Raw genomic sequence first — 13,919 nt, forward strand, 5'->3', positions numbered from 1 at the left:
ATGTGGACATTGGCTTCTTGCACTTTAATTTTTTATTTTCTTCAACTTAGTTATTTTTTAATATTTAGAAACACTTGATATTTACTTTAAGTTTATTATTTTCCTTTATTTATTTATTTTTTAGAAGTTTGTCAAAAAGTGTTTTTATCATTAGTACAATATTTTGTTTGTGTTTCTGAGAGTCCACCAGTTTGTAACGGGTAGAAGTGTTTTTTCTTTTTAAACACACAAAATACAAGTTCAGGTCCGGGTGGGTTAAATAGCTTTTCATTTTGATGGTTTTATATGTAAATGTTTATAATGGTTTTATAAGGTTATATAATGTTATCCTCATCAACCTTGTTGCTGATAAAGCCTCAATCCAAAGGTGAGATGACAGAGACCACCGTGGATGAAGTGCGAGCATTCTGAATGGTCTGGATCACGTCGGGTGACAGACCAAGAGGCACGGAGCATGACCGCTCGGCGATCAAACCCACAGATGTTGATCCAGGATTGGTGGGTGGCTGATGGCTCAGCCTACATGCAGGAGCGCATCCTCTCTCCAAAACTGGCGCCACGGGCGCTCTGTCAATTCAATTCAATTCAGTTCAATTCAAGTTTATTTATATAGCGCCAAATCACGACAAGAGTCGTCTCAAGGCGCTTCACACAGTAACCATTCCAATACAAGCCAATCAGAAAAAAGTTTCCTAACCCAGTAAATCCTCACACTAAGCAAGCATTTAGCGACAGTGGAGAAGAAAACTCCCTTTTACTGTAACAGGAAGAATCCTCCAGAGGATCCTGGCTCAGTATAAGCAGCCATCCACCACGACTCACTGGGGATCGAGAAGACAGAGCAGACACACACACACACACACACACACACACACACACACACACACACACACACACACACACACACATCATATATACCAAGTAGTGTTTCTATGGTTACATTGTGATGCCTTAGTAAATATTCTATTTGGTGAGAGATAAACTTTATTGTATTCATCCTAGTGGATCTATAATTAAACGGATAAACTAGTAGTAGCACATTCAATGTCAAAGAAAGTAAAATGTTATGATCAGGAGAGGGAGAATGTTTAAATGGTCGGCAACAGTGTTCAAGCCGATGGCCCCCCACCTTGAGGGCACCACAGCTCAGCAGAACATCATTGTAGCTTCTTCTGGGGAGAAAAACAGAGAAAAAATAAAGTTAGCAGCTAAAATAGCAGGAAATAATACAGTTAAAGAGCAGATTGTAGAAGAAAGTCAAGCATGGAAAGTGGTCGGTGTGTCCTCCAGCAGTCTAAGCCTATAGCAGCATAACTACAGAGATAACTCTGGATAACCTAGCCTTTTAGAGGGAGGCATGTTGGAGGCAGGGCAAGGGAGAGCGTCTTTACCGACTGTACACTCCACCTCCCTCTATTCCCCCACTTGGAATTTTTTTTTCTCCAGTGTGGATTTCCATGTGTCTTTTAAGTGCTGCCTTTAGGCTGAATGCTTTACCACATAGATCACAATGGAAACTCTTTTCTCCATGAATTGCTTAAACTGCCTTTACAATCAGATTTTAACCATAGGCCCTATCAAATAAAAATGTTTTAAGCCTAGTCTTAATAGTAGACAAGATGTCTGCCTCACGGACTAAAGCTGTCACCAACAGCTGCTGTTCCAGAAACCAAGGAGCCGCTCTGCGATGAGGGGCTACCAGAATAATTGATAGCTGTTCCTGACTGATTCATACCAAGAGGCTGGGAATGAGCGGAGTCGGGGGAAACGCGTAAAGCAGGAGCCCGAGCCATGATTTGTGAGCTAAAGCATCCACACCGAACGAAGCTCAAAGAGAACCACAGTCTGCAAGCAGATCCACAGCCCCTAAACCAGGGGTGTCAAACATGCGGCCCGCGGGCCGAATCCGACCCGCGAGCGGGTTAAATCCGACCTGCGAGATGGTTGTGTAAACTTTATTTTCAGACTTTACAGTGTAGAGTGAAAATAAACTTATCATTGTGAGCAAGTTTTCTCTGTAATGAGTATAAATAAAACAAAGTTGCGCTCATGGCTCATAAAAGAACTTGAATCACATCCTGAAGTTGGCCGCCACTCAGGATGTGACTTCTGATATTGATGTGCTGGTGAAAGCTAAAAGATGTAAAGTAAAATGAGTCAAATATACTTTAAGTGCTGCATAAAACTGATCTAGCCATGTGATCTGTAAGCTCTTTGAATCACGTTTTTTTTAATTTATTGATTTTTTTGTTTTTTTTTTCAAATTTTCAAGTACACTTCAGGTGTTGTACTTGTACTATTTTGGATACACTGTCCTCAGGCTCCAGCCTTGTTTTATATTGATTGTATTAAAACAAAGGAAACAATCTGAAGTTGTTTTTAATTTACCGGTCCGGCCCACTTGGGACTAGATTTCCCTCAATGTGGCCCCTGAGCTAAAATGAGTTTGACACCCCTGCCCTAAACTGTCCCGATGTGAGACACAAGATCAGGGTGGTGACGCCACTCCGTGTAACGTGGGCCACCTCTGGACATGATGTCCGCTCTGACATTCAAAAAGCCCGGGATGCAAACTGCTTTTACAGACAGAAGGTGCGTCTGAGCCCAGCACAGAAATGTTCTGGCTACCCTCAGAAGCACAGCTGAGCGAACCCCGCCTTGGCGGTTCACATTAGCAGCTGCGACTTGGTTGTCCTTGTGAACAACAACATCACGGTTTGGAGCAGAGGCGCAAAGTGGAGAATCACTTTGTGGATTGTCAGGACTGCTAACACATTTATGTGCGCATGAATTTGTGGAGGCCAACTGCCGCCCACTGAATGGGACAAACATGAGCAGGCCTCATCGAGCAGACTTCACATTGCTCGCCGCGGAGGGGTACCCCCGTTTAACGTCACGTTCCCACATGAGAGGAATTATGTGGAGGGTTCGACAGCTAAGCGAAGGAAGTGTGTTCCTTGTTAACGTGTCGTTCCTCAGCCTTAAAGCAAATAGCAGCTGTAGCTAACCCATCGTTCTTTAAATCATCCACCCAGAAAAAAAGGGCCAACAGCTTCATTAGTGCAACACTTTCCTCTGGTGTCTTCAGGTGATTGGGTCACACTAGCAGGAAATGATCAGACCCACGAGCGAACAGCTGACAGCTTGTTTTGTTTAAGCTCTTCTAAAGGTAAGAAGTAAAACCGTTCCTCTTTAATCCTTCAAAGTAAAAGCGTGCAGAACCACCCAAGGAAACTGCTCCCAGAAGCAACAGGTGCAGTGACATTTTCATACCAGGGTTGCGTGTCTGAACCCCTTTGAGGATACGGTTACTTTCAGACAGAGAGTGAGCTACAGGAAATCTTCTCACACGCGACGATTCAGAGGAGACATTGAGAGTCCTTTAGGGGCGGCTGGTAACTCTGCCTGGGGTCGCCCTTCATTTCCTCGGCGGTCACCAAGGGAGATCATCAAGCAGCTCCTAGTTTGCATTGTGAAAGCCCTGATGTCGGAAAGGCCTCGTCTGTATTTCACCTATATTATTCTGTTAAACTACAGTTCCTTCCTCTAAGGCTGAGGCACGGGAACTGCTGTCGGACTTGATTTAAGTGGAGCCAGCGTCAAGGTCAGAAACAACAACCAACAAGATGCAACGTCACTTATTTAGGCTTTTTCTTGAGTGTGTGTGTGTGTGTGTGTGTGTGTGTGCACTCTGTTACTTTCATCTCAATAACACAAAAATGAATAAAGGTTTTTGCATAGCTCCCGATGGGTTCTACCAATCTCAATCACTCTGTTTTAAAGACAATGATGAGATCCAGAGATGACAACAGTATGATGACAGGCGGAGTGGAATAATTCTGCTTGGCACAGCAATGTTTTGCAGTTTGCCAGGCATCTGATTCCTTTAAGGTAAACATCTGCTCCATAGGCTCCTTTGATGCCTGGAACATCCCAGTCAACACTGATTGTGTGGGAAGAAAAAGGGAGGGTGTCTGGAAAACAGAGCTCTGCATGTGTCTGTTAAACTCTAATGGCAATGAATACTAGACATGCTCCGGCAAGATCTTCTCATTTCAAGTATGTGTTTAATATGATTAATTATCTCTTAAACTTTGAGGCAGCAAAACATAAAACAAGTAAAAAGAGCACAAAAATAAATAAATAAATGAAAACAAAAAACTAAAACTTGATCTTTTAATTCAAGCCTGCATCAGAAGATAGTGAACACATCTGCTACTGGAAAGAACAAAAGGTTATCTCACAACACATATAAATAATTACTTGCTCAATAATGTTATGGTTACTGAGTCACTAAGTCATAATAAACCTCATTGTTGTCCAATTTAGTCAAAATAAAAATAATTTAAGTATTTAAAACCAACAAGAGGGAAACTAATGGTAGAATAATAATAATATTTATAATTTATAATAATAATTAAAGCATAAATCAAAACATGTTTACGTTTACAACATTTCTTCATGAGGAATGTTTTTACATTCAGAATTATTTTACATTCCCACCTTAGGTGGGAGCCATCCATCAGCTCCCTGATCAAAAAGGCCCAGCAGAGGACGTACTTTCTGCGGCAGTTGAAAAAGACCAAGCTGCCGGCCCAGATGATGGTGCAGTTTTACACGGCCATCACTGAGTCCATCCTCACTTCCTCCATCGCTGCGTGGTACGCTGGAGCCACAGTGAGGGACAAACATAGACTGCAGCGCATTGTGCGCTCTGCTGAGAAGGTGATTGGCTGCAGCCTTCCATCTCTCCAGGACCTGTACGTCTCCAGAACTCGGGGGCGTGCAGGTCGGATAGCAGCTGACCCTTCGCACCCGGGTCACAGACTTTTCTAGCCGCTTCCCTCAGGCAGGAGGTTACGGTCCATCCGGACCAGAACCTCCCACCATAAGAACAGCTTCTTTCCATCTGCCGTTAGACTTGTGAATATATTATAAACACACAACCATGCTCGTCTTCTGTACTCGACACGTCACGTTATCGGCCATGTTACCATTACCTGCCATTTTTTATAGCTGAATGTTTTATTCTAGTTTTTTTATTATATTTTATTCTATTTTTAATCTTATTATTCATGTTATGTGTAGCACATTAGTACCGAAGCAAGTTCCTAATTTGTGAATTGTTTGTTCACTGACAATGGCAATAAATCTATTCTGATTCTGATTATATTTTCACCTGCTGGTCGATTCTGTGTACTGCAGGCACCACAGTTTGTATTTTTGAACAAAGATTTTTAAAATAATATAAAAAATCTAAATAAACAAATACAAGTTCCTCATCCATGTAGATCAGCTGTTGAAGCCCTCAGGAAGGTTCTGAGTTTGGCTGGAATGGTTCAGCTCCTGATCTGCTGTGGGGCAGTCAGCCTCCAGACAAGTGGTCATTTCCTCAATCTATACCTTTGATCCAGAGCACATGCATGGGAGGAACAATGCTGATGTCTGCCGTCTCCTGGAAGGAAAGAAAAAGCATCCGAGAGCACAATGGCTGTGATGCTTCACAAGCCTCACATTACTAAATAATAACAACAGTTTATTTAAACAAGGTTTAAATATCTTAATGGACTACTCACTCACTAACACATCTTCTAATCTGCGTCTCCTTGGTAAGGTCCAAGGGTGCTGATGTCCACCACCAGTCGCCAGGCAAGAGGGTAGACACCAGCTCTGCAGACAGACCATCACAGAGATACTCAGACCTTCATCAGGGTTGGAGTTAGGCTGCTCCTCCTCACCCTCCTCCTCTTTCATATTAAAAAGCACAAAAACTAAACTTATGACTTAAAATTTCAGCCTAAAATGCTGTTATATAAATGGTTTAGTTTTAGCTTTTTGTCTATGGAAATCCCCCACAGCCAAATAAAAAAATCGTCATCTCCTCTTCCAAATAGTATTTTTTAGATTAGCATTCAAATATCTCAATAAATACTGAATAAAGGCCGACCACAAGCAAGATAGCACAAGACAATCGCCAGTCAAAAGGGACTGGCTGAAGCACATGCTTATTGTGCCAACCCTTCTAAGGTAAAATATTTAGCATGCAGCTCATTTACATAAGGCTCAAAGCAAAAGTGTAAAACAAAACATACAAACAAAACAAAACAAGAAAACAGAATGAAATAATAGTAAAACCTTCCACCTTAGAAAAGTAAATTCATTGAATTAATTTTCATAACAATAAGCAATGCAAAGCAAGAGTTTTAATATCATTATTTTTCCTCTTTTCTTTATCTAGTTTTAAACATGGATCATGAATTACACCTTTTTAAATCTCTGTCATAGCTGTTTGACATGTGAACTCATCTGTTTATTTGTTTTTTAATAATCTGTCCCCTTAAGTCATAATGACTGTCTCCGACTTCAAACAGCTTCTGGGTGCTGCAGCAAAGCACATTATTTGTGCTTTATACATTATCTGTGCCATTTTGTACTTGACTAAATCATAAAACGTCAGGGTATTCAAATTAAAGAGCAAGTCACCCCCTACACGAAACTTACTTCACTCCCACTTCGTGTTTGAAAAATGCAACAAATGCTGTTGCCTGACAGACCGAGAGGGCGGAGCCGCTAACAAATATACACACACAGGCTCCTGACAACACTGTGACATCATAATGTACCAGTTAACATCATAGCATACCTCTTAGCCAATAGTGGTGGCAGATTTAAATTCAAATACAGTACAGAGTTCTTACCTGAAGACGGCGCAACACTGACGGTTTTAGGCAGAACATTTAAATTTTAACTACGATACATTGAAGTGCAAAATTAATAGCTGCACCTGTCTACAGCACAATTAGACACTCGTTTATGTAGTTTATCAGCAAAAAGAAGTTGATTTTGGGGTGACTTGCTCTTTAATAAACAAAATGCTAGTTGGTTCTATGTAGTTAGATATATTTATAATTCTTATAGCTTTTTTGTAACAAAACTGAGAAGAGTATTGGTGTTATATGCTTAGCCCCATACCTCTAGACAATAAGGCATGTATGGAAGCAACAGAGAACATTTAAGTGTGTGTAATGTTTTCTTGGTCAGGACATGCTTTGTTTTGTAAAAAATGACTTCTGACATTTTTTCATGTGATTTATGAGACTTCCTGTTAAGCTTATAATCAATTTTCGCTATAAGAACTGTATTTTCGTATAAGGTTTCAATTTCAGTTCCATTAATCCTGATTTTAGACACATTTTTTGTTTGTCTGTGCCAAAAATAAAAATTTTTTGTTTATATTTAACAATAACTTGTTTATATCAAACAAATTTTTTAATGTTTAATGCTTTTTTCACTGTAGTCAGGAGCTGTTCCATGTTTTTACCTGAGCAATACAGAGCTTCATTAGCAAACAATACACATTTAAACTATTCGGAAACATTGCATATATCATTTATTTATAATGTGAATAATTTAGGGCCAAGCATTGAGCCCTGAGGAATGCCACAAGCTATATTCAACTGATTAGATTTTTCATTATTGATTTCAACATTCTGATATAACTTTTCATCCAGTCGTTCAATGTTAAAGGTGTAGGAAACTCGTTTATTCAATGCATTTGCAGTGGTCTCTGGTAGGAATGAATGCCTCGCAAGCTGTACCTGGGACAAAATTTTTTGTTGTGAAGCGCCTTGGGGATTTGTAGAACCCTAACAAGGCACTTCACAAAAACAGGCCATCATGAGTCAAGAGGGGTGAGTCCATGAATGTTATGGATCTCATCTCACAACAGAACACGTTTTGGCGGCATGGAACCACTCTTTTTTGGAACTAAAACAACTACTAACCTGCAACAACTCCATCAGCCGCCCGCAGTCACCTGGGGCTATCTCCCCGACCGTACAAGTTCAAAGGGGACTACAGCCTTTGCACATCACCCAGAAGTGTAAACAACTGGCCTTGTCGAGATGACTCTGTGCCAGCTGGATCTCAGAGAACTCCCATCACACGGGTACCGTAGTCTCTGCACTCTGGCGTTGGATGGGTTATGATTAATCTGATAACTTGATAACATCACTAAATGCTGCCAGATTATTCTTATTATCCCAGACATCACATTTTTTTCTAAGACACTTATTTGACTCTTAATAACATCCAAGGTCATGTTTCATCAGAGTTGGTTGTTGGCTTAGTTGATTTTACCTTGAATAATCATGCATCTATTAATTCTGTAAAATCATGAGTCATAGAAATATAGTAACACATTTATTTTAATAAACAATATTTTTGCTTCTGTGTTAAATTAGTGGTTGGTGTTGGTTCCCTGCCCAAATGACCTATTTCCAGATTCAAATGAAAGGTTCAATAATATGAATGATTCTTATGGAACTTTATATCTTGTTGAATATGTTCATATCTTATTGTCAGTTTATTAATTGTGACCACTTACAAAACATTACAACGAACTGAAACATGGTAGAAAATGTTAGGATCATTTATTTTTAACCATTTTTGTTTATTTAAATTGTTAATGGTCTATATTTGTATAGAACCTTCTTAGGGTTCTACAACCCCCCAAGGCGCTTCACAACAGTCATTCACCCATTCACACGCTGGTGATGATAAGCTATGGTGACAGAGGCGAGGCCTGTTGAACACCATCAGCAGACAAGGTGGGTATAGTGTCTTACCCAAGGACACAGCAGTATTCTCTGGAGGGAGCCAGGATCAAACGTACAACCTTCAGATTACTGGACAACCCGCTGTACCTCCAGAGAATACTGCTGTCCCAAACGTCGATTGTTAAACCAAACGTCAAGGGCGAAACCCTTCTATAATAATATGTTATGTGCTTCCATAATTGATCACAACACCAGACTTTTAAACACAGCTCCTCTGAGAGGATGTCTGTCATGAACTCCTCCTCTTAACCTCCTCTGCGGGCCGGGCTGGCGCTGCACTCCAGTTCCCAGCATGCCTGTCACCGACGCTTCCCGGTGACGTCATCCCGCTGAGCCTATTTAAGGACCTGTCACAGCGGAGCCGGCACTCAGTCATCATCTAACGATAGACGCCAAGCCATTCTAAGACCTAAGACACTAACTCTACAAACCATACGGGAAGAGAACTTCCCACGCTGCCACATATCAGTCTCCATCCACCACTCTCTCCGCGCCTGGGTCTCATAACCACTCCAGCTCAGCCCACCGAACCTGACAATGTCAGCCCTTTCAGGGTTTGTAGTTTGCCTAATTTGTTTTATATAAATATATCTGTCCCTAGATTAGATCTCTTCACAGACTCGTTTCATTAGAATAAATCTGATCTCTGGGCTTCTTGCTGTGTTTTGTATTCAGGCAGCACCGATCCATCAGGCCTCCTTGGAGCTGGAGAGGTTCAGACTACTTCAGTGTTCCACTCCAGTTAATGGGGTTGAGGTGCAGCAGCTCTCTCTCTTTCAGGGCCTCCTGGGAACGTGTTTGCGCTCTGTCCCTCCAGCTCCGTTCCATTAGCTATGCACATAAAGACAAACAACCCAGAGACGAGGAAATAAGCCCCAGTCGCTCTGCTGCAACCTGAGATCATGCTTCAGGAAGCATTTCCAGGACCCTTTAGGACACAGAAAGCATTAATTTCAGATGCATTATGTATATGTGGGGCTGTACCCGCTTGTTCTCATCTCTGTAGGCTGTCAATGCTTTGCTGTGCTGAATCCTCTGCTGTTTTTCACTGGACAGAGCGAGTCGGTCCACCTCTAGGAGATGCTCAGCTTCATTCGCTTTACTGATTCGTTGCAGCTTCACTTGTGCGCTCTTCTCCTCCATCTGCCTCTTTAGCAGCTTTCGTATCTCCTTCCTGCAGATAAAGCAGTCTCTTAAATGAGGTGGAAGGCCTGACCAGGGCAGGGTGACAGCTTTACCTGTACTCTTCTCTCTCTGTAGCGGTTCCATAAAAAGGTTTTCTCCACACCTGATGACACCTGACACATCAAATGCATCTCATTTCAACTCTGACATTTAAAAGCAAAGGTAATATTCATTCACACCTGAGCAGTTTTCACCTGTGGAGCTCTTTTCTTTGCATCATTAGCGCCCTCTGGTGGTTGTGATGGTGAACAGCAGGTGCTTGGGGACCAGATGTGGGTGCAAAGGGTTCAGTCTTGGGATGCTCTTTAAGGAGCAGATTCGTGGATTACAGCTTGATGTTCTGAGTCTGCAGATCAAGCATAAACCAACCGGACCTTCTACTACTGCTCACCTGATTGGTTCTCCACAGGCAGGACGGATCTGAGAAGATGGCTGAGGTGATTGGAGGGAGCCTGAAGTTGTGACTCTGTCTGACAGGAGGCAAGTCACCAGGAGAACACGTAGATGTGGAAGCTTGTGAGAGGGTCGCTGAAGAAGATGCACGCAGAAATAAAGTATTTTCTATAAAAAATTAAACATTTTTTCTTACATGGTCGTATCTTGCAGTGTTGTGTTCAAACTCCAGAATCCTGAGTCTGCAGGTATCTAAATCAAATCTGAATCTTAGAAAAAGATCCACATATCTGCAGAGCCACTAGTTATAGATTAAACCCCGACAAGCCAGTGCATGAACTCGGTGTTTAGCAGTGGCAACGGTTGCCTTGGGAGTCTGGTTATCCCCCATAATAAAAGAAAGCTGCTGAAAAGATCATCAGCCTGTGACAATAGACCAACCAGCTACAGACAGAGGACATGTCTACATGTTCTCATGGAGAAAAACAACAAAATGATTGTGACTCGTGAATTATTAGGACCTTTAAAATGTTTTATTAAACACAAGTACAAGTAAACAAATCGGGTTAAATAGTTTTACAGTGAATAAATGAGTCTAAAACCTTTGGTCCATCATCACGCTGGGAACTCAGATTCCCAGTGCTTCATGGTTCTCCCACAGCCAGGCGTGATATTTGTTCAACATGTGATCTTCAGGGGTCACCTTGAACATAAAATATTGATTTCAAGATTAGTTTTGATCAAGATGAAGTTATAGTTAGTCTCATTAGATATGCACCTGTCTCCACTCTTCAACACAGAAGATCCTGTAGGAGTCGTTGCCATACTTGCCGATGCCATGCAGCTCAATAGGATAACGCCACTGTTTGTTCAGATATTCATCTGCAGGAGAGAAGAGAGCTAAAAACATGCACGCGTCACAGGGTAGAAGCACCAGAAGTGGACAACGTAAACCAACAACACACACCTGAGAATCGGATGATTGTTTTGGCCCGGAGTTCATACAGCCCAAGTGGCCTCATGAGGTCAGACATGGGCTTCCAGTCGGCCTCCCTGGCCACCTCCGCTGATGGGTAGCGCTCATAGAACTGCCATAGCACTGGAATGGCCATCTTACCTGTAATAATTAAATGCTTTGGTACCGACTCAAGTTCATCACTCAGAAGGTGGAAACGTGCTGCGGTGCAGTCCTACCGCTGGTCTTATTCAGAAAAATAGTGGCAACCAGGAGCTTCCAAGGGTCATGGAAAAGGGTTTCCTGTATGAGGTTGAAGGGAGATCGAGGGGGTGTCCATTTCCTAAAAGCCTTTCTCCTGGGTGGGCTGAGTCCTGAGTAGAGAAAATAAACATTTCTCTAAACAACAAACATAACTGACTCTGATATGAGCGACTTTCTAAACTCAAATGGCTTCTTTAAACTATACCTTCTCGGAGAGGTTTCTTGCTAAAATAAGGGCTTGTTCTCCACTTGTTCTCCAAACTCTTAGACTCTATAATCAGACAGCAAGCTTTTAATAAACCAATCCGTCACAAAGACATTAGGAGGTTTTCAAAAACACAACCTGAACTTAAATCTGTGACTTATTTAAATATTGTTGCAGACACAAACAAAAGTAATGTTTTCACTGACAATCTCTGTATTTGTGATGGTCAATCGTGTAATCCAACAAATTGTGGAGATCTTTGTACGGTGCAGCTCCTGGATGGGTCTAAGATATCCACATCCTTATATCTCGTCTCTACCTCGTCCTCTTTGTTGGTTAAGCTAAAGTCAGGGTGCTTTTCTGACAGCTTCTAGGATCCTTTTTACATGTTTGAGTCTGCGGCGGACTCTTCCTGGGCAGCTTTCCCAGCTCATGCAGCAGGAAGTTAACCCACTCTAAGAGCAGCATCATGCGTCTCAGTAGGAGACCAAAAATTCTAATCATTCAGTAAAAGTTTTGGTTTTGTTCTGATGAAATAATCACAGTTCTCTCTGCAGATGCCAAAGACTCAGTTGGTTCTAATGGATATGATCTACCCTTGCTTGAAGAGACGCCATTTTTCCTGAATGAACCTTTAATGCATACTGTCAACATCCTACTCATTACCAATTAATCTGCAAGAAACTTTCAGAAAAGGGAAACTTGTATATTCTTCAATGTTTTCTTTCCTTCCAATTGTACTGGTCTGCAGGCTTTTCTGGAGCCAGCCTTGAACCTGATCAGGCACATTAGGCTTCTAATGCGTTGGTGTCTGAAGAACTGGAGCCCTATCATGGCCTTTTAGTAAAGAAATCAGTTTTCGTCAGTTATCGTTTTGTCAAACTGATGCATTGTTTATTCTTCTTGAAACTAAATTAGAAGACGAACTTGAAATCTAAAATGAAATATGTTATTAGTGCAACTGGTATTTTCATCATAATAAAGTACAAATTCTGATTCATAAGGTCTTCTTATGGCGTCGGACTGTGTGGATAACACTTACTATTCCTGGGTGTGCTGCTCCTGGTGATGCTGTCAGGTAACAACACCTCCGTCTCCTCTTCCTCGTGACTGTCAGCATCACCCGCCACTTCAGAATTAGACTTGTCACCTTCGCTGTGATTCGGTGTAACATCTGTGTCTGGTGCACTCTCGCCATCATTCATGCTCTCAGCTTCAGCATTCAGAGCTAGGGCTGAAGGCTGCAGCTCTGCCAGTTTGTTTTCGTGAAGAGGGAAGGAGTTTTGTTGATTTCTGGCAGGAGCAAGTCTGAGTATCTTGTCTCTCAGCAGCCCTGTTCTCTGATTGCTCCAATGTGCATCATCCACTAACTGTGATGGTGCAACATGTGAGCAGCTCTGCACAGACTCTTTACGTTTATCTTCGCAAACCTTTTCTATATCTGTAGAGATCTCTGGAAAATTATTGCACAACAAGTCATTCTCTACAATCTTTACTACAGTGTCCTTAGCTTTACTTCTGTAGGAGGAAGAGTGTCTTTTAGATTTACGTGAGGGAGTGTTCAGATATTCATCAATCTTCTCCTTACACCCACCTGCTCCCTTTTGCTCCCCTCTCTTCTGCTTTTCTTCAGAATGAAGTGATGATGAGCTAGGTAACTCATCTCTGGATGTAGTAAAATCAAAAAAGTTCATGTCCAGGTTTACTCCTCCACCTTTTAACAGGAATGCATGCAAGGATGCTCTTGAGCGGAATTTCTGCCCTGCAGGACTTAAATAACAGAAACATTATTTAGACATGATCTAGGATTAAATATCAGGGTGGAGAAAAAATAAGATACCTTGTTATGTAAACATCCAATTTTCCTGCTGTCTTGCCTGTTCTTCTCTGCCTCACTTCTCTAATCCACCCATGGGGCATTGGGTCACACGGTTCCTCCTTGGGGCTTTTAACATCCATTCTGCCGCTGAGCTCCTTTTCACAGTATGATGCACTTAATATATAGTTGAGTCAATGATGAAATTTGGGTTGTAGAAGAGCCGCGTTTCTTGTCATCTTTGCCTTTAATTTGCAGCAGTAACACATACAGCAGATAAAAAAAAAACTCACCGTGTTATTTAGAAAGTATCACCAGCCACCATTGATATTAGTTTATTTAGCCAAATAGGAGTCTGTAGTGTGCATACTGCTTGTTTCCCGATGTAAACATTTGAGCGGAACTAGTTTTGCAGGCATGCAGGAAGTGGATCCGCTCCTTTTCTAGCGGGTTAGCGGGTTGGAAGTCCTGACGGGCGAAGAT

General features: G+C 41.8%; 1 protein-coding gene across 3 annotated transcripts; it reads right to left on the reverse strand.

Moving 5' to 3' along the window:
* Nucleotides 1–10,210: 10,210 nt before the first annotated feature.
* mbd4 (methyl-CpG binding domain protein 4) lies at nt 10,211–13,867 on the reverse strand. Of its 3 annotated transcripts, none has more exons than XM_070545018.1 (8): nt 13,461–13,802; nt 12,663–13,390; nt 11,621–11,686; nt 11,391–11,525; nt 11,164–11,313; nt 10,975–11,078; nt 10,799–10,899; nt 10,211–10,331 (listed from the first exon to the last, which is right to left on the reverse strand). In XM_070545018.1, the coding sequence occupies exons 1-7, from the start codon at nt 13,577–13,579 to the stop codon at nt 10,825–10,827; spliced, it is 1,377 nt and encodes a 458-aa protein (XP_070401119.1). In that variant the 5' UTR covers nt 13,580–13,802; the 3' UTR covers nt 10,211–10,331; nt 10,799–10,824. The 3 variants fall into 3 exon arrangements, with proteins under 3 accessions (XP_070401119.1, XP_015823903.1, XP_015823900.1); XM_015968417.3 differs by lacking the exon at nt 10,211–10,331 and having other exon boundaries at nt 10,708–10,899; nt 13,461–13,594; nt 13,730–13,867; XM_015968414.3 differs by lacking the exon at nt 10,211–10,331 and having other exon boundaries at nt 10,708–10,899; nt 13,461–13,613; nt 13,730–13,859.
* Nucleotides 13,868–13,919: the final 52 nt, after the last annotated feature.

The sequence above is a fragment of the Nothobranchius furzeri genome, chromosome 15 (genome assembly GCF_043380555.1).
Source record: "Nothobranchius furzeri strain GRZ-AD chromosome 15, NfurGRZ-RIMD1, whole genome shotgun sequence".
Lineage (NCBI taxonomy): Eukaryota > Metazoa > Chordata > Actinopteri > Cyprinodontiformes > Nothobranchiidae > Nothobranchius > Nothobranchius furzeri.

Coding starts and splice junctions, on each gene's coding strand:
- mbd4 (XM_070545018.1), bottom strand. CDS start 13,579: ATGGATGTTAAAAGCCCCAAGGAGGAACCGTGTGACCCAATGCCCCAT. Junction 11,526..11,620: donor CAAGAAACCTCTCCGAGAAG/GTATAGTTTAAA, acceptor TTCTCTACTCAG/GACTCAGCCCACCCAGGAGA. Junction 11,314..11,390: donor TTTTCTGAATAAGACCAGCG/GTAGGACTGCAC, acceptor TAATTATTACAG/GTAAGATGGCCATTCCAGTG.